Source organism: Paramisgurnus dabryanus, chromosome 20 (genome assembly GCF_030506205.2).
Source record: "Paramisgurnus dabryanus chromosome 20, PD_genome_1.1, whole genome shotgun sequence".
In the NCBI taxonomy this organism is placed as follows: Eukaryota; Metazoa; Chordata; class Actinopteri; order Cypriniformes; family Cobitidae; genus Paramisgurnus; species Paramisgurnus dabryanus.
Genome location: NC_133356.1, coordinates 20,064,064 through 20,085,908, shown reverse-complemented (window position 1 = coordinate 20,085,908; position 21,845 = coordinate 20,064,064). Strand labels below are relative to the sequence as shown.

Below are 21,845 nucleotides of genomic sequence, written 5' to 3'. Positions count from 1 at the left end.
TACAGATGATTTTGCAGATTTAGGTTGCCATGCTGTATGCTAAAATATTTTATATCGTCAACGAATCTCGTGGGAATCAAAGAGAAGGGGAGCATAATGTTTGTGTGCATTAGGGATTCAGCTTAAACATAGATATTTATCATCTTTGACAGGAAAATGGATTAGATTGGGTGGTTTAGGGTTGGTTAATATGCATCTGGGAACCTCTGGATATGACTGACTGGAGGAGCCACGTTATGGTTTTATGGAGGGTTTCTGATTAAACTTGTGTGAAATAAGATGCAGCAAGGGTATCATACATCTTACTTTTCATGCATTTTGAACGTATGTGGAAATTTATATGTATGAAATTTGGTGCATTAGATACAAAATCCTAAATTAAAATATAAATTAGGAGATGGTTTACATCTTTGTGGGAACATGTTTAATAGGTAAAGAGAAAACGTGCCACTTTAGAGAACTTTCCGATTTCCGATCACGTTTTTACCACCAAGTTTTTCCTCAGACTATTACTGATAGCAATTTCATTCAAACATGCAGTGATATTTTGTTCATACTTATTCTGAAGTACATACTCTAGCCGGTTTTAGCCTTCTACATTAAACATACTGTGAGAGGGTGAAATGAGCAGGACCATTTACCAGCACTCCTTCACATGTTTAAATACTAAAAGCTTTTAGAGCCGGAAAACCTGCCGTGACTTTTTGAACAAGATGTTTTTGCCTTTTAGAAGCAAGTGCTGGAAGGGCTTGATTGGTGCAGAAATAGTCTTAAATACAGACATTAACGTATCAAAATTAGCCTAATTTTCTTAAGTGGAGCCACAAAATGTTTCAAATACAACCGTGTTATTATGGTCAGTTTAAAGTTTTGCTGTGAAACCTGCTCGCATTACCAAAACTTTTAACTATTTTGATCGCCCAAACCACTTCAGGAGGTGTTCTGGGATGCATTTCAGACGAAACTGGAAAGGTGTAAATACATCTGGTTGATGAAACCACACAAGTCAGCGCATAACTCCTCCCAAACGTAAACACGTCACCCAGAAGTTAGCCGGCAAAGAGGCAAACAAACAAGACGACATGCTTATTGCTTTATGGAGCGAAGACAGGGTAAAAAAACTTTCTAGAACCAATAAAAGAATACGTTAAATCATTTCGCCGTCACTCTCCCGCTGCTCTGTACTGCGTGCTCCAGCTCATGCCGAGCAATGAGACGCACGTCCCCTTCCCAACATACAGTGCAACATACAGTAAGTGCTGCCTTTTGTTGCATAAACGTTTTAAGGCGAAGTAATGAATAGTGTTACATTTTGCACGGAAGTAGACGATCAGATTCATATCCTTTTTGGCAGTGTGCTCCAAAAAATTTTTCTAAACAAATGTCTTCAAATGTTGCTCTTTCTGTACATTACTATAACCATTATGGTAAGGGCTAAGGGAAAGAATGTCATTAGCACTGGAAAAGAAATTGCAGATTTAAACAGTGTAAGTCTGCCAAGTAAATCTCTATTGTGTTATTCTATGCTTTGCTGGCAGATGGCCAATACATTTCATTAACTCAGTCATAGTTTTCTGTCTGAATACAAAACTTCAGACATGTGTCTGATTTATATACAGATGAAACTCATATCGTTGACATAACTTGACAATGAAAGTTCTACTTTTTGTGAGGCATCATCTTGTATCAGGGAAACCATTTATGACATCATCAGTAATAAAAAGATAAACTAAGGACAAATAGCAGAATTCATACATAAAAGTGTGGTATTATCGTTAAGATTCAGATAATGAATTCACTCTTTCTCTTTTATAGGCTGATCCTATAGCTTTGGAACCATGTGCAGGTGGTTGTGCTGCTGTTCAAACACTGCTGATGAGTCTTCCACAGGGATCTTCTTGCATTCCTCCCCCCGGCCAGTGTGGTAAGAATTTATGTTTACACAAATTATGCATTCATATACCATCTGTTGCAAATACCAGGCACTCATTGATTTCACTTTAATTTCAATCTTTGGCCATATTAAATATATCAAAATTATATTTTCACAGTTTTTCTTTATGTAGTATGATTTTTAGATTACTTTAGGGTCAGATATACGTAGTTGATTTAAATTTTAGCTTACATTTTTCATCCTTTCACTTTTATATTTTCTTAAACCAGTTTGAATTGGTCTTGTTCTTTCCTCACTGCAGACAGTCTCTTTGTCTCTTGTTCAGTGTCTTTGTCTGTGTGGTTTGTACTCATCATGTAACTGTGATAAATGAGCAGCTGTAAGTGGTACCGCAGCAGGAAGTAGCGGTTTAGAAACGGGACACATGCAGCGCTCTGCTGGCCAACGACATTACCCCTGACTGCAGTATGACACTGATACCACTGCATCTCATACACAAGATATAAAAGGGAGGGGTGGACAAAACTTGAGAAAAAGGATGTAGACAAGGTGAAACGAATGATGAGAGTCCAGATCAGTATGTACAAAAGGTAGAAAATCAAATCTTAATGCTAAGTAAATATATGATTTTGCCTACAGTACTAACATGCATAGCATGTGAGGGACTAAGACCTTCACATTGGTGTAATACAAAGTGACACATCAGCTTGCTGTGATAAAAAAGTAAAAAGGCATAGAGTAATTGTCCTGTTGCTATTGAGACTGACAGATTTTTGGAAATGGTTGTGGAGAGATGCTAAACGCCTTTGTTTTCCACAGATATGTATAGTGTCTGAATCATAAAATATTCAAAATTTCCCCTTAAATTATGCTAAAATAAAGGCTGAATCTACATGTAACATGTGGCTTTGACACTCATAAATAATGCAAAACAAGTAACAACCCCTAGATAAAAAAAATGTATACAATATTTTGTAGCCGTGTTATAGCACAATTGCAGCTTACTTATGTTTCATTTCCTTAAAGGTGATATGTGAAATTTTTGTGCCACTGGCAACAGCAAACATAATGACCAATATTCAGACAATCCAGACATAATTTGGCCAAGCTCACACCATTGGTTGACTTCATTCTATGCCTGTCCCAAATGCCTATCCTACTTTTCTGCTATATTTTCTGAGCAACTTAAAATTACTAAAATGATAAAGTAATTTTTAAAGTAGATCCAATTTTCACTTTTTACAGTGTAAGAGTTGCCAATGAAGGCTGAAGCACAGAGATATGTCAAAACATAAATGGCATTTGGTGTAAATGGTAGTCTTGTTTTATTGTCCCAGAAGCAGAGGTATGGAAGGTTTTTTTGGTCTTTTTTAAATTAATTAATTAAATTATAAAATAATTAATTAAATTATAAAATAATTAATTAAATTATAAAATAATTAATTAAATTATAAAATAAAAAATAAAATCGCAAAATATGTCCCAAATTTGAAAATGAAATGCTAAAATAAAAATTTAAACATTATATTAAATTATTTAATTTTCATTTTTAACGTGATGAAGCATCATTCCGGCCAAATTGAAAAATTAAATTAAATTGATGATTTCACATTTCATTTTCAATATAATCTTGAGTCAAGACTGACAATATTAAAATAAAAAGGCAAGCTTGAAAAGGAATCTGTAAATATTTTTTTTTTAAGGGCTTTTTATTCATGCCCAAGCAATAATAGGGACAAAATTAAAATAAAGTTCAGTTTTAATTTTATGTTCTCTTTTATTTATTTGTTTTTTATTTTCTTTTTCATTTTCGTTTTCGTTTTCATTTTCGTTTTCAACTTGTATGCAAATTCAATGTTAATCAGTGGGTGGGGTTTACTTGCTCATAAAAAGGGGAATGGCTGAAGCAGCATAGATATGTGAAGCAGTGTTGCCAAGTCAGCGACTGTTTTGCCAACTTAGCGACTACATCTAGCGCAGAGTCCTGCACGGGTCCATTTTTGGAGATCCGTGTCCGTCCGTACCCGCAAAGTTCAGCACCAGATCCGACCCGTCACCCGTGATAATATCAAAATTAAATCCGCACCCGCCCGGACCCGTTAATATTTGGCCCGTTACCCGACCCGTACCCGCATAAATCACACACTCTAAAATCATTCCAATTAAAGTGCTTTATTTTTTATCTCGTACCTCTCTAAACATCACAACAGCGTCATGAATAGGCTAATGAAACAGGCTAAAGTGCGCTCTGTTTTGTGCCATTTAAGTAGTCTATCGGCACAAATGGAACATGATAACTATACAGAAATAGACATATTAATAAAAAAACAAGAAAAAGAACAACCTACCTACACAACCCCTGCTGTGCTCCTAAGTCTCGTCTCGAAATGCTTTCTAAGAGAAGACGTTCAGCTTCCGGCTATCAACAGCAAAACTTTATGCCAGAGTCCCGCAACGCTCGCTTCAACCATAGGGCTCCAAGCATAGACAGTAAAAGAAAGGCTCCAACAAACTACGAGAAGAATCAACAAACTGGTCGCGCACTGTTGTAGTGGTGGTGAAGTGATGGGTCAAATGTCATATGTTCCGCGTGTAATGGTAATTAGGGCGTGCACACCAAAGCTTTTACCCCCGCGGCCGTTTTTCAAATAAGCCGGCGGTCAGCGGTTTTTCCGCGCTCGGCGCTGAGGGTCGAGAGTTGAAAGAGATTAAAGTTTGGGTGAAATTCTCCGCTCGTCAATGTCAGTTGTCACACGGCCGTCCAATCACAGTGGAGAAAGGGCGGGACAAGTATCACAACAACCAACCGGCTCACAGCTTAAGTATCACAGCTAAAAAGCGCTTGGCTGAAAAAACAGCCGTGTTTCAAAGTTTGGTGTCACATCATTAGACATACAGATTTTGCACATATTATCATTTGCACTACTACCCGCCCGCGCGGAGTTAATTATCCGCCCGCGGCCCCGCCCGTGAATTTTAGGAATGTCACAATCCACCCGTTTGAGACACTTTTAGTACCCGACCCGTTGCAGGACTCTGATCTAGCGACTTTTAGACCCATTTAGACAAACTTAGCGACTGTTTGGATTAATCCTAGCTTCACATCTGTACAGAGAAGCTACTGTGTCGCATGTACCGGCCCACGAGTGCTGGGTGGCGCTGTCTCGGTGAAATGTGCGTCTGGTGTCTCTGTACATGCTGAGCAGCAACATATTAGACTGTACGAGCTGACGCGTGGATGAGATTCGCGAACATTGTTTACATGTCAAAGGAGGAACAAACAATAAAAAGGGGCTGGTCCACTGTTATATATGTGCGTATTTTCACACATTTGATCCGGTGAGGCGTCAGTCATTCTCATCAAATGCATACACATAGCACAGTGTGATTATCGTGCAATACATATGCCAAATTCCGGAAAGTATTGGCGTATCATATGCTCGCAAAATTGGAATTTGGCTTATGTATAGCACGATAATCACACTGCGTGTTATTTGTATGCATTTCATGAGAATGGACATACATAGACACGTCACTTACTTTTGCAGCGGGCACACTGGTACAGAACAGACCTTCAGCCTTTGTGACGGGGCTCAGCTTCGGCCCAATTTAAACCCTTCATCCTCATGTGTTACGCTGATTTGTGAGTAGGGCTGTGACCGTACAGGATTTTGTTTTACCGCGGTGAAGAAGCAACAAAATCACGCGGTTACAGCACAACAACCCACCCCAGGAAAGCAGTAATCTTATATATCATTAAAACGACAAATTATATTAGCAATAACAGCATGAAATAATATGTATTTCTTTATGTTAACTTTTGTTTTTTATATCTTTTGAATATACTATTGATTATAGAACTTTTATGTCACCGTTTATAGCCCATTTTATACAATACATTTCATAGAATAACAACCTGAAAAGCTGTAGAAAGAATATGCAGTTTAAGATTGTTTCTGGTGAGTTGTGCAAAACCTGATTCCTATTTCTTTAGACATTGTTTTTCGGTTAACTTTCCGTGGATAGAAACGCACTTCTCCAAACTTGTTGAAACGCTGAATAATTTATTGTACAAAAAATGGGTTAAAAACAATGACAAAAACGGTTCCATAATTGATATTAAACTCAAAAGATATCGAAAATAAATAGTTTTTAATGTTATTATGATTAGTATGTTTAATTCGATTTTTTCAAAGTGGATACAAAACGAAATAGCCTATTGCATCATTCCGTAAATAACTGCGCAAAACTTATGGATACTCCAATCAATGCTTTCAATTTCAGCTGTCCATTTACATCATCAAGAAGATAAGACTTTTTTTTAACCCGAGCTGGAGAAATTCACTTACAGCAGCTCCAGATATAAACACAGCATTCAACCAAATAACGAGTCGCGCTGTCGGTAAGCGCTCACCTGCCTTCATAACGATAGTTGTCATGTTTGCCCATTATAGTTTAAAATTATTATTATGCTATTATTATCATCACCAACACACAGTGCCTGCTTCTCCTTGAACGAGAAATAATGCGCGTGGCTCGGACTCCTTGCACATGAACTTGCATTGCACTGACATTTCCTTGCAGAGATGATGTTATTCGTGCAGGGGTTTAAAACCAGGGAGTGAGTCGGTACCGTTCAAGAAATCAGAGCACCTGTGCATGACACGCTTCATGTTTAAGAAGGTTGCGGCCGTGACATCACCGCAGCTGGCATCTCACGTATGGCCGTACGCGGTAAGCGGCAAAATCGCCGAGCGGCTTCAGCTTTTCTCTTGTATTGGAAGCGTTTTGTGCAGCATTTAGTGCAAATATGTTTATCTTCAACGGTGCCTGTCATGAAGTACCATGTCCGGAGAAGGAATAGGATTTTGGGTGCACGAGCAAGGCGTGTGGACCAACTCCGCTTCCCCTCTGTAACCGCCCCCGTTTTGCCGCTTTCCGCACGTCTCCTATTGAAAAAGAACTAAACACTCGCGGTTGCCGCGTACCATGTGAAACGGCTACTGCGGTGATGCAGTAACGCGTTATCGTCACAGCCTTTATGTGCTTGCTTCAGCTATGGTCAGAACTGTACGTTGTGTCCAGTGCAGTGTACAGGGTAGACCCTGAAAGACTTGCATTTCACAGAGGACGCAAGTCCTGATACGATACTTGTAAAGACAACACATAAGCTGAATAAACAGATAATGTTCATATAAAAGTAAGTGACTGGTCGGTGTATGTCTTCAGCTCGTTAAACTGACGCCTCACTGGATCAGATGTGTGAAAATACACACATACATAACAGCGGACCAGACACTTTTAGTGTTTGAAATGTAAACAATGCATGCGAATCTCATCCACGCGTCAGTTCGTAAATTGTTCACTGCTCAGAAAATGCACAGAGGGTAGACGCCAGGCGCACATTTCACCGTGACCGCGCCACCCAGCAATCGTGGGCCGGTACAAGCGACACAGTAGCCTATATGTGCAGATATGAAGCTAAGATTCATCCAAACAGTCGCTAAGTTTGTCTAAATGGTTTAAAAGTCGCTAGATGTAGCAATAAGGTCGCTAAGTTGGGAAGCAACACAGTCGCTGAGTTGGCAACACTTCAGCCAATCCCATTTTTTTTTAGCAAGTAAACCCCACCCACTGATTAACATTGAATTTGCATACAAGTTGAAAATAAAAGTGAACACGAAAATGAAAATGAAAAAGAAAAAGAAAAACAGAACATAGAATTAAAACTGAACTTTACATTTTAATTTTGTCCCTATTATTGCTTGGGCATGAATAAAAAGCCTTTAAAAAAAAATTATTTACAGATTCCTTTTCAAGCTTGCCTTTTTATTTTAATATTGTCTGTCTTGACTCAAGATTATATTGAAAATGAAATGTCAAATCATCAATTTAATTTAATTTTTCAATTTGGCCGGAATGATGCTTCATCACGTTAAAAATGAAAATGAAATAATTTAATATAATGTTTTAGTTTTTATTTTAGCATTTCATTTTCAAATTTGGGACATATTTTGCGATTTTATTTTTTATTTTATAATTTAATTAATTATTTTATAATTTAATTAATTAATTTAAAAAAGTCCAAAAATACCTTCCATACAGAGGAGGTTAGGACAGGATTAAGCCATGCTAAGCATGTGTAGAGTACAAATACTATTCCTGGAGTGCAATATAAATACAAGCCAACCTCACTTTTCAGGGTGTTATGTGTTTAAGTCAATGAGCAGTATCACAGTGGTTTGTAGGTTTGACTCTGCGCTCTTGAAAAACTGGATTAAAATTTCTACTGTAGTACATTACTGGCTGCCTGCTTACATTTTATGTTTTATTTGTAACTGGTGCATGAATTGCTAACAGTACAGCCTTTTATACCTAGAGCTGTCTATTTGAGGTACTGTATGGAAATATTTGAAATATTTGGTCATTATCCCAGTATGGTATATATACAACACTGCATTTCAATTAGAAAAATATATGGAGTTCAGATGCAAAACCCTCTAAGTACTGTACATCTGACATGTTTATTTGTCAATGAGCATTTTTAATCAGGTTTATATGTTTAGGTTCAGTAATTTCAGTTTAATGGCAATGAAAAGGTCAATGCTATTTTGTGTATTTGGTATAATACAATGTGTTCGCATGGTTTATGGTTTAAAAACACATTATTTTCTACATACATAAATTTTTGTAGCTCCAGATTTCACTCTCTGTCTCACTGTCAGAAAAAAGGTACAAAACTGTACCTTTTTTGTTTCTGGGGTGGTACGCCAAGGTACCATTTTTGTCAGGTATATAAACAAAATACAATGTATCACCTTTTGGGGTACATTACTGTTTCTTAAAGATCGATTGTGTACCTTCAAAGGTACAGTTAACTGTTTTGTACCCCTAAAATTGAATTGGTACAAAATTGTTCCTTAAGGTACACAATTGGTCCTTAGGGTATAATATTGTATCCCATAATGTACAACATTTTAATGTGCTGTATACCCATAAAGGTACAAAAAGGTACCTTTTAGGGTACCACCCCAGCGACAGAAAAAGGAACAACTTTGTACCTTTTTTTCTGACAGTGCATGGATTTGAAAAGCTTTGTGTCCCTGATTGGCCAGTTAATCTGTACGTTGTGATTTGCCTGAATACCTCTGACGTCAGCCGTAAAAGAGATGCTCCTTACCATGTTTGAAAGATTTGGTTGCTAACAGGAGTTAACTTACAGGCTACGAGTCCGAAGCGTGAGGAATTATGATAATGTCAGTCTTCTCTACATCACCAATCCCAGGTAAACCGTTGCATACAATCCGTTCGATGGGGGTGGTGTTTAGCGGCTTTTGCATCTGAGCTCTTCATACTGTATGAATTTGCATAAATCTTCCTATAAACTTGATATTTCTTTTAAAATGTAGATTTTTGTTATTATAATGATCTCACAGTTCCTTAAACCTTCTTACATTTTCTAACATATTTTCTCTTTTTAGGAATATTTGGTCCCCACATTAAAGAAATTTCATATCTGTATCTGCACCACCAACCCCCCCCCCCCCCTTTCTTTCTCTCTCTCTGTCTCTATCTATCTATATTTCTCTTTTTCTCTCTCTGATATAAATGATTCTGATGGGAAGAAGTTAGCTTTCAGGATTCTAAATGAGTATGCGTGTGTGTTTAAAGTCTAGTGTGTGTGTGATATATTAAAAAAGGCAGAATGAGAAATGAGCCCAGGGGGAAAAGTGAATTCTTTGGGATTCAGTTTTCTTTCTTTTTTCCTCTCTACTCTTGCTCGTTCTCTCCAAGGACAATACCTCAGACAAGGGCAGTACCTCAGACAATAGGTCTGTATTAAGCTTCAAGGAGAATAGCCAAAATCTCCTTAGTCTCGGTCATCGCTCCTGAGCTGTTGAATATATCACTCTTGAGTTGTGCAAAGATATGATATCACTTCCTCTTTTTTTTTTTTTTGCTTTAACACTGTCAGCATCTCCTTACAGGTCACTTTGACTGAGGTCTTTAATCACCTATTAATAGCTCTTATAATATCTGCTTACACAGCTGATTTTTGAAGTGAAAGCCTATATTCAAAATTATTGTCTTCACATTGGGTGCACTGGCCACACATTGTATTTACAGAAACTTTTTGTATTTACAAAACATCATTGACAATGCCTTATTATGTTGCATTCATGTCTCTTATCTTTTTTTAAGATACAACCACATGCTGACCATGTACAGCCTTTGTATATAACCGAAGCTCCAAGAGCACTCACACACAAACATAGCCGGATGTTCAAGGTCTCACACTGAGAGTCAGGTGGATACAACAGAGCAAAACAGCTGTTTGTAAGATAGCAGATTGATTCTCCTGTCTGTAGATCCTGTAGACAGCAGTGATCAGCGGAGCGTTACACAACACAAGCCCATTTTCATCCCGCTCATCTGCTTGTATCACCAGCACAGGTAGCAGTAATTGACACTGAAAGAAGTCATTCCACTCCCTTCACAATTCATTTTTATAGCTAACATTTCTGTGTCAAACATAGATCTACTATGTAAGTGGAGAAATACGCAATGGATTATGTACAGTCAGTCGACCATTATCTTTCAATAAAACCCGACAGAGTGATCAGGGCCGTGATGCGAAACCCTTGAAGAGGTTTATTTTGTGATAGTAAGCAGATGAATCTAGATTTTCTCGCTTATTTCACGGCTGCTTACCGAATAATTAACTTAAATGAAACATTGATTTGCGTTAAATTAATTTAATATATGAGAAGAGAGTGGAGTCTAGCAGAACGGTGTCGGAAATGAGACAGTTGTGCAGTTCAGCCGACATTTAACAAAAATATTTGACCTGTGATTGAACAATAAGAAGTCTTTCAGGAAACATTTAAACTTTTCTTTTCAAGCTCTGTTAAAGGTGCATTCTGTAAATTTTAAAAGGATTTTGTGACCGAAATGCAATATAATATACATAAATATTCAGATAAAATATTCAGATATTTTTTAGTTCACTGTGCTACGGTCAGAAAGTCGATGATCATGACAAAGAGTCTCGTTGGCTTGTGATATCATAGTCTACTCCTAACATCAAAGAGCATCTTTTTTCCATGAAAGCCTTCAGTGTCTTAATTCTACTTGTTTAGCCCTTTTAAAGTGTCCATTTAGTGCATTTTAAAGCATAGTCAGCACTTTGGGGAGCTTGCATAGGGTGTGAACGAGAGTGCAGTCCTTTGATAGTTTTATAAGTGAGCAACAAAGCTAAATTGATTTTATTGTGACCTGCCTTATCTGCAGCTACCATCTGTTGTGGCAAATTGACTTATTTATAACCCTTTCAAGCAAATGCATTTTGGAGTACTTTAAAAAATATTCTCCTTTCTCCAGACATAATGCTTATCATAAACAAATTCAAACATTGAAAAAATATGCACGCGATACTGCATTAGATTTTTTTATGCAAAAAATGGTAGCCATCTGCAGATTGCATTTACTGCATCATTGCTACTGTTTGTTGTCATTCTGACCTCCTCAAGAGGTAGGGTAAAAAAAATTATTATTAAAAAGTTATTTGTTTATTTTATATACAGTATAGAGTTTTCTCTAATTTGTTCCAAGCAAATAAATTATTTATTCTTTGCAAATACAATAACACGCTTTTCAGAAAATGGCTTAGTACATTTAATTATATAACATACCTGCATCCTATCAAAAGATGTATCTCAAGGTTACAATGGATACTAGTACACGCTCCCATTTTCTCTCCTGCTTTCTTTTTTCCAAGCATGTTGTTTATGAGATGTAACAGATCTAATTTTAAAGCTTGTTAGTGAGGGTAGGTAGGCGCAGATCTGTCTAATCTATTTGTTCATTGTGTTGTGTTTTTTTGTCTCTCACTCATGCTTTTGTGCTGGGAGAAACACTGTTGACCTTATCATGTCAGGTGTGCTCAATGTGGCCAGTCAGACACTGACAGTGACAGCAGGACAAAGGCATTATTGACCCTGAGGAGGGCATTGAAACTCAAACAGGCACATTCATGGACATTTTGAGATCACAGTAGGTCTTTGTTATTACATTTAAACAGGGCTGAATTAGCTCTGAAATATTACCAAGCCCTGAAAAGGCTTAGTCACACTTTATTATTTTATTTCTTGCTGTTGGGCCTTTGACGGGCTACACAGGCTCATTGGAATGATGTACGTCTGCCTACATTTTTGCATAGCCTGAAATACAGTTTTTCTAATACGTATCGCAGCATCTTTTATTTGGAGTGCCCACTGAAGGCACTGGAGGCATTCTTTAAAGAGCAGGTATTATCCGATTCAAAAAATTTATATTTCCTTTGCTGTGTAATTGTGTATTAGTAAAGGCTTTGAACCAGATTTTTTTCCCAATTGGTTCGTTCCGAACAGAAACAGTATTTTAACGTTTCTGGTTTTCGGTTAAACCCTAAAATTGACGTTCCTGAACCGATTAGAACAAAAAATAAAGTTCCCAATCCAGTTAATAATGTTCCATGCCAGCTGTGGACATACAAATAAGTATTAGGACATTAAACTTAAATTATTAGTCTACATAATTTTCCTTAAGTCTCTATCTTGTCATCAAACATTAAAAAAGGCTACATTATGTAAGCGGCATAACTGTAATTCTGACATGCCTACATTTCTTAAGTTCACTTAAACAGGCGCGCACACACAGACGGAGGACGAATTACAAAATTGTTTTCATTGCTTTATTCGTCAAATTTATTTTAATGAACTACAATATGAGACACAGTAGCACAACTCTCTCTCTCTGAAGTTTATACATCAAGAGTTCTGATCTTTGAATGGTATAGGGATAATCACATTTGATTGGACAATTAGTTGGACCGGACACATTTAACCGCATTTGTGTCTGTGCATACAGAAAATTTTTATGGTTAAATTGTTTAAAATCACTTAAGTGTTAATATTTGCAAGTCTTTGAAACACGTGCAAATGATCAACTTTCACCCTATTTAAATGTGCGTATTAATCTGCAAATTGCATGGCAGCCAAACCGTGGGTTGTGATCTGTACGGATCACGGATCAACTGCGATCCGTTACACCACTAATTAGTAAAAAACAAACATCTTGAGATGCTTGGTAGCCTACAATATTTACCTGTTATGATTGAGCATTAGAGACTTGGGCATGAGTAGGCTTATTGCTGGTGGCAAGCTTCTCATTGTCAACGACGACCGGAAGTGAACTTCACCAAGTATTGCAAATAAATATTGTCGAAGAACGAAAAAAATTACTGTATTAACCAGTTACCATTATTTTAAATAAATGATTCTTCTCCAGAAATATATTTGTTGAAAGTTTTTTGTTTCTTTTCTGTTCCTTGCAAAACATCAAAAGTTTCTGGTTTTCATTTTTGTTCCCTGAACCGGTTCAAAGCCTTGATATTAGTACAGGTTAACGATATGCAAAAGGTACAAATCCCAAAAGTAGTAAAGACAATATTAACTCTTGATGGTATTGCATTGTGAGCTAATCTTCAAAATATTGTAAGGAGCATCACATTTCCGGCTGACGTCAGAGGTATTCAGGCCAATCACAACGTACTGGTTAGCTGGCCAATAGGAGAACACCACGCTTTTTCAAAACGATGAGCATTGTGGAAAATCAACACGTTTCAGGAAGGCATTGTATAAAGGAGCAACAAAAATGTACAGTATGTGGAAAATAATGTGTTTTTTACCATAAACCACGCAAACACATAGTATTATACCAAATACACAAAATAACATTGTTTTTAGAAACGTAATAGAAGGTCTTTGAGGTTACAAAGCAGACAATGCTGAACTTTATTGGAGTTTATTTTTCAGTTCATGCTTGTGACGTTTGTGACATCTGATATCTTTACTGTTAGGATTGATCGTGTTCGGCTGAGGTATTTCAAGAACTTGTTGTTTACAGGAAGCATAGTGGCAACAAACAAAATGTAATGAATAATCAAAATACATCTGTATGTTTTAGTCGGCTGTGTTTTACTAAAATTGCAAAGACAGCGTAAGTCACTTGCATTGTGCACTTGTTTGTGCACATTTGACTTTAAATAAGTACCAAAGGGCACAAATATTATCTGGTGATATAAAGCTCAAATTTAAAGAATAACTTTGTTAGACCATTTTTGTTTGAGACCATTGCTTTTTTGGGCTGCTATGTGAAATCTGTTATATATATATATTTTTTTTACAATTTGTTTTAAAAATAAAAAATATAATTTTAACTTACATTTTGAAAATAAAGTCAGAAGATATCACAATTGTGTCGGCAACGTAGTGCACAGTGCTCTCAAGGTTCTTTGCCGATCCCATACCTCTCTCTCCATCTTGTACTTTCCTGTCGTCTCTCAATTATTATCAAAATGGCCCAAAAATAACTTAAAAAAGAAGATATCCCAATTGTGTCTTTAGGTCAAATAGTTTAGAAGCTGCAAACATTTTAGTTATGATACGATATGTATCTGTACGTAGGTGAGTGAGCCTGGGTTGTTAAAAGCACAGACCAAATGTCTTAATTCAGTTACTGTACAAAATAAATAAAGTTTTAAATCCACTGAATTATAGTGTGTCATACAGCCCTATGTTATACAGTGAACAGGTGTGTTCATTATCCCTTAACCTTAATAACAGCAGTAACAATGAGGTGAATGATGCTGTTGACCCCGCCACACCAGATCCCATGTCCCGACAATGGCTTGAGAAAGATGGGTGAGTCATTATGACTCAAGGAACGACTGCATTAAATAGACAGTCAGGGTAAGTGTGCAATCCCTCTCACTGTAACCTTGGCATCACACTGAGGCTGGAGTGCAGGCGGAAAAAATACTCATCGGTTGGAGGAGTGACCTTGGTGGCATAACGGCACTTTGTAAAGAGGCAGGGGTGCGAAGAGGTCTCGATACAGACAGCTGCTCCGTGAGCTCCTGCTGAGATATTTTCTGATTATCTGTGGAAGACATCTTCTGGGCATCGCTCACGGCAAGACAAGACGGGAAGGCATTTGAGTTTCGACTGGGCGAGACGACGGCAGTTTCCAATAAGGGAACAGTTATAAAGTGTCCATTTACAGTGATCTTTGCCTTAGGTCAACACAGTCTTTCTGATTACCTTTAATGGAGTTCTCAGATTCGCACATCCTGTCTCAAAGTGCAGAATTCATCAGGGTTAATCATGCAGGCGGCTCACCTGCCAAAGCATCACAATAATGAGTTGGATTTTTCCATTAGCCGAGAGCACTTTAGCCTTCTCCTCATGCGCACCTGATTTGATTCAGCCTTGCAATTAACTCACTTGAGATGGATGGCGCTCCTCAGCAGAAAATATTTTCTGTCTTGAAAACATGTTGACTTTTGTGCTGTAAAAATAAATGCGCAGGCTGCCTTGCAAATACATGCAATTCATTGAATTGTTGTCAGTAAAGTGATTTTGAAGGTGAAGGAGAAGAAGTTACACTTGCAGTCATGCTTCAATGAAGAAGAATTTTCCTTTTTTCATCTTTGGGTTAAGTAATTTATTGTAAACACTTTACCAAACATTAATAAACATTTACAAATACACCGCTTCCTGCACTTGTATATGGTGATCAAAACATTGTCTGGTTTCCGCAGAGTGTATCAGAAATTAAATGTACTGTATGATTGAATTTACATACTAGCACTTGCGTTTGCTCAACTGCTAAACTGTAAACACAAGGATGGGGTTTGTAATTTGACAGGTGTCAATATACTCATTTCAGGGTGTAGTTGCTATACTGCTAAGTCTTCTTTGAAGCTCAAATCCTTCTCTGCTTCCTCCCACAGGCATTACCATAGCCAGCGCTCTCATTGATACCTCTCAGCAGAGGGCTGGGGACTTCAAAGACAAGTGCTTGAATTTAAAAAGCCGCAAACAGCAGCACACGATGCACCAGGGAACCTGCGTTTGAACCGGTCGACCGAACTCACCTGAACGCCCAGGTGATTTTTTTTACCATCCTCTTCTCCTTCTTTCACTCTCTGCCAGTGGAAGGAGATGGGGTTGAAGCTCTTGAAGTGTAAATCATAGCGGAGGGTTAAGACATTAGTAGTCTGTGTGTGGCTCCTCCTGAATTCATGCTCCATAGTGGAGCACATGTGCCCTCAGTTTAGCTTGAACCTCTGTAGAGGAGACCTGCGTTTTTATTGCACCCACTGGGTTTTTGTTATCAGCAAGTGTTTCTTTAAAGGGAGAGGGGTGTGTATAGATAAAATCACACAGATCTAAAATAGGAACAGGATTCAGGCTATAGAATTAGCTGCGATAGTTGTACTATCTCTTCACTTATTTATAGGCATTCAAAAACACCTGACTCTACTTTCAAGATTTTTTTTTAAGGAACATAAAACATTTTATTGAAATGTCTGTTTGAGCTGTCAACTTTGTGATTATACTTATTTTAGCCAAGCATTACATTTGCTTCATAAGATGTTTTGCTCTGGGTGGAATTAGTCGTTTTGATTTGTTTTTGTTTTTTGTTTTTGGGGGGGGGGGGGTCAGTCACAACTGAAATGTATTAACTACCCCTTTAGAGCACTTAGTCAGGACATAACAGTTTATTCTTCAATATTCTTTGCGGATATGTTTTTCTAAACACTACCTCCATCTGCCATTGGTGAAGTAAACAAATAGTTTTGCCCTAAACTCGCACCATTGTTTAAGCCAGTGCTGCAAACAAACTCAAACAAACACACAGTGTTCATCCTTTTCAGATGACTCAAGCTATATTTTTATGTAAAATTATTTTTAAGAAATAATTTAACATCAAACAAATCATCTTTAGGCTAGTTTTAAGGGCACGATGTGATTGGTTATAGATCTTCTTTGGTTGTTGATATGGAACTGCATCTTCCATAACTGATACTTCACTTATTCAGTCATTATTTTAAAAACTTAAATTTTCATTGTATTTTACAAAATCTTGTATTTGTTAATGTACATACTTTACTGTAAAAGTGTACTGTAAAATAAAACTGCAGTGTAATTTAATATATCTGTACATGTCTTAACTCAAGTGTTGCTTAATATGTTAATAAAGCCAAGGGTCATTTGATCTGAATTTAACTGTAAAAAATCTTTTTTATTAACTCAGATTTACAAGTCATGTCAACTTACTATTATTTATCTTGACAAGAGATGAGTTGCTACAACTTTTTTCAACTGTATTTTATGAGTTATAACAACTTATCTGTAGTTATAACAACTCGAGATAAATTGTAGTAAGTTCAAATGATTTGTAAATCTGAGTTGATTCAACAAAATAATTTAAGGCAGCAAAGTATTTTTTACAGTGTTGGTTTGTTTCATATTTATCTAGATCAGTGGTTCTCAAACTTTTTTAGCGTGCGGCCCCCCTTGTGTACCACGCATTCCTTTGCGGCCCCCCCAAAGAAAATTTATGACAAGAAACTGTTCTAAAACTCAACTTTTAATTAAACAAAACATATTAAATGATAGAAAGTATTGCTGTTGGTTAGTAGCCTTATTTTTTTAGGTTTAATTGCACAGAATTCATGAAAAATGTATTTATTTTATAAAATGTCATAAATCTGGGGCACCCCTGGCACCATCTTGCGGCCCCCCTGGGGGCCCCAGACCCCAGTTTGAGAACCACTGATCTAGATTGTCACGCATTGAACATTTTATAGCTTTTTGTCTTAGGCATTTGTTTTAATCAGGGTTCCCGCGGGGTCTTAAAAAGCCTTAAAAGCATTGAATTTATGAATTTGGAAATAATACCTTAAAAAGACTTAAAAAAGTCTTAAATTTTGATGTCTGGGTCTTAAAAATTGTGCTGTATGTAACTTCTCCATATTGTATTTTTCCTTAAAAGTTTCTTTGTCAACCACATTTTGATTAAATCAGGGATGCAAACACATCGCTTTTCGGCGCCTGCGGCTTTTAATTATTAATGGCATTTTGGTTGCGAGCACATCGTGTCTCTCCCGATGAGTCTGCTGTATGTTCACATGCTCTCTGTTTCTCGATGAATTGGGTGCGACATGAAGCGAGTTCAGCGTCACATGTTTCTGAACTTGAGCAGAGTTGTATGCATAGAGGTTTTCACGGAGGACCGGGTCCGATTAACATTGTGTAAAACTCGAGGCGATCGGAAAACGGCCGTGATCAGAGTCTGTCAGCGCTAATGTTCACGTGAAGTTTCAAGCTGCGTGCCTCCGTTTCTGTTGCGATAACAACTGGCTTGGTTTGAAAGTCACGACGACCACGCGCTGCAGTTTCTTTCTCCGTCCCTTTGTTTAATAATATTATTATTAATGAACCATCTTTTTATATCTAAAAAGTTTGCTCAAAGATCACAGAGATGGTAGCAAAAAAGAAATGTGAATGTCAAGCCCATTGCACGAGCAAAGCTCAAGCTGACTCTAGATATAAAAAACGCAAAGCTCTAATATAAAGTCACCAGTCACTGGGACAGCAAGTAGACTTTTGAATCTAAAATAATTTTTAAAAAATAAATAAAGTGGATAAAGCTCTTTTAATCTGCAAGAGAGGCACTTTTAAAAAAGGAAAGAAAACTACATAAACCATAACACACCGATTACATTTATAATCTCTAGACCTGCACTTTCTATCATTAATATACTATACATATTATTGTATTCAAAAGAGTTTGATAAAAGGGGTCATCTACACAAAGTATTGCTTCATATGTCAGTGCAAAAACAGTAAAGTGTTTTGTGATGCTTTGACAAACATTGTCAGCTTTGTTAATTTATGGTTGGATTTATGAAATATAATGTGAAATTAATATAAATGAATGCAGCCAGATGGAAGGTCCTGGATACGTTGCAGGAGGTGGCCAGGAAGAAGAGGAAGAAGGAGTAAAGCAAGAAGAAGTGCTAGATAGTTCAATAAGAGTTTTGGTTTAACATAAAAAATGAAATTGAATATTCCAAATTAATGTCTGCGTATTTTGATTTTCGAATTTCATTTTACTCTATACAACTAGGTTGGTAGGGATGGCAGGGGTCGGTGGCAATGTAGCCTAAGTATCTGGATATTTGCCTGGGTGTGAGGGCTTAGATTACCTTTCTCTTTTTTGAACATACATGTGTTTGCATCTCTGTTTGTTTAATAACGTAGTATAAATAAACAATGGCGGATCCAATAATTGAGAACGCATCAAAGTCCCGGGTCACAGTACAAAATACTGCGAACACCTGATGCCTTCAGTAAATGAAGATCACCACAACCATAGACTGCAACACAACACAGCAACAGGCAAAGGAGAAGCGGGAAAAATCAAAGAAAATCTCAGAAATTCCTTAATAACTTAACATTGTTTGGCAAACTTTCTTGTGGCCTACCGAAAAAAAAAAAATTCACACCTGCTTGGCTTATCATCTTTTTAACCATTTCACATCGGAAAAATAAATGAACACAAGTTCAAGGATTTTAGTTTTTCTTTGCTGGTAGGGACGTGAAATGGGTATTAATTTTTTATATAAATGGTCTTAAAAAGGTCTTAAAAAGACTTGAATTTAACTTGAAGAAACCTGTAGGAACCCTGTTTAATATTGTGTCAACTCAAAAATGGCCCTAAAAGGGTTGTTGTGTGAGGTTGGTTTTGCTTGTGTTTTTTTTTTCATAATATTATCACAACCAAAATCTGTGATGCTAAAATCCTTTGTATTTTTGCTGATTTTTAAAGTGTTACATTATTATTTCTGTATATGTCTGGTCACTTTACCTGAAATTTTCTAACCTAAACTTTGGATGAGACACAAACATCCATCTGTGGACAGATTTTTAAGATTTCACCATTTTGTACTTTGGTTAAACAGTGTGCAGTGGATAACAAATGTCAACAATTTAGATTATACTTTCTCTCTCCATGTAAATATAAATAATTTTGTGTTAGCATACATCTGATGTATTTATTGCTCATTTGGATGTTAGACTCATTTGCACTACTGCACAGGAGTGCAATATTACCGCACTGCAGAAACAATATCTTTGTGATGTGTTTTATTTATTTATTATTTGCATACTTGAGTCATAACCTATGAGAAGGTGACATTAAATACGTACGTGAATTGTTTAAATGTTAAGTCTGACTGCATTATGAAATGTATACCTTATGCAAAATTAAAGAGCAGCCAAAGAAAGTTTCTTCATGTTTATGTAAAAATAAACGTTTTGATAAATCTTCTTCCTGTAGTTTACTCTTTGAAAGGTGTTGTTAAAAGTTACTTTGTATATTTTTTCTTACGTAAGTAATTGTAGTTGAGTTCATAGTTTTCTTATAGATCTAGTGATGTTTTACACTGCCTGTGTGAAGTGTAGATCTGCAAGAGATGCAAGAGTCTTTCTGGACAAGCAATATGGATTGAATAGATTGTACATTGCTTATATTTAATCTACTACAGATCATCTATTAAATCAATGAATAACCATCTATTTATTTGCCAAAGTCAATTCAGATGTTTCCAAAATGCCCATTGGATTCATAAGCAGTCCAAAAATAATCTGGCCAAGGAAATGATGGTTTAATCCTCTAAACTGGTTGCTGTATTGATTTTCCACTTTAAAAAAGAAAACCGCATATGCTTGTAATTGACTGCTGTTGCCACAGGTGTTAAACGAAACAGTGTTTTTACATTCATACATCACCGATTTAATTGACTTTTTCAGTCCGCTCGCAGTACGATTGCTGGCAGCTGTTTTAATGTTCTACTAACTAAAGCTCTTATTGGATCATTTGTCACTTTGGCTCAAACCACAGTAAGTTGCACATCAAAGAAAACCTTGTATTTGTTACTTATTTCCAGTCTTGCAGTCCATCTGCTGTGCTTTGGTCTGTCTTATTTGAATATACAAGTGTCAAACAGATCTTTAGTTTTACAGTTCTTGCCCCTCCAAACCCTGGCAAGGCCGAAATGATTGAAAATATAAACACCAAGAAACAGTTATACTCTGAGTATTATTATTAACACAGAGTTATTAAAAATAGTTGTATAATCTGGATTTAAGCAGACACAAAAAGATGTGATATATTTAAAAATGCCTGTTTTCATTAGTATGTGATTGTATCTGTGAGATTACATTCTCGGCAAGACGAGAATCACATTTGTTGTTGACTCACATGATGACAGCAACACATGACACTTTATTATCACTTCTTCTCTGCCCGCTGTGTTTGAGCACCCGTGGTCACTGATGAATACTTATGCCTCTGCCAGACCTTAATCTTTACTCCATTATACTCCACTTATGTTTTGTAATTGTTGTCGTCTGACGATGAATGATCAATCATGGTGCAGACGGTACAAAGCCTGCAGTTGTTGTAGGGTCACATGCACCCACATTGTGAGAAGAATGACTTTCCTGTTAGCCTGAATGTTCACGCTACTCTCTTGTCACTGTTTCAGCCCACATCAGGGCTAACAAAGGACGCACTTTTTGATTTCCATTGCAGAGTTACAATATGTTATATTGGTAATGGATTATTGTGTCATTGATAAAGCCATCAGACAAAGTCATCAGGTTGTTAATATGAGTCATGATGATCCATTTGGTTTTTAGTGCCAGGATGATTATGTGTGGTGGGAAAAAGGATGACACAGCTGCTTGGGATGATCATCACGCATATTGAAAATGAAGTTGGAACAACAAGCTACTCTCCCGTAACCGTTCTGGTATTCAGTTCATTAGTCTTTATGCCTGTGTATATATACTGCACACCAATTGTTGTTAACAAAAAAAGTTGTTTTGAAGAACATTTTCTTAGAAGTAAACTCATTTCCAGATGTGTATCAGTGAGTAAATCTCCTGGACAATCTGTTGCACAAATTTCATTTCCCATGAACAGTTTTTCATGCTATAATATCAGGCAGTGAATATATGCATCTTAACTGAAACAAGCAAAGAGAAGAGGCGTA

At 36.8% G+C, this 21,845-nt stretch overlaps 1 protein-coding gene across 1 annotated transcript in view; it reads left to right on the top strand.

The window, feature by feature from the left end:
- The window catches only part of atrnl1a (attractin-like 1a), a 273,803-nt gene extending 253,740 nt beyond the window's left edge, over positions 1–20,063 (top strand). The window contains exons 30-31 of the mRNA XM_065296956.1: positions 1,816–1,924; positions 15,729–20,063. Of these exons, the coding sequence (XP_065153028.1) occupies positions 1,816–1,924; positions 15,729–15,853 (234 nt within the window). The 3' untranslated portion in view covers positions 15,854–20,063. The remainder of the gene's footprint in view (positions 1–1,815; positions 1,925–15,728) is intronic.
- Positions 20,064–21,845: the final 1,782 nt, after the last annotated feature.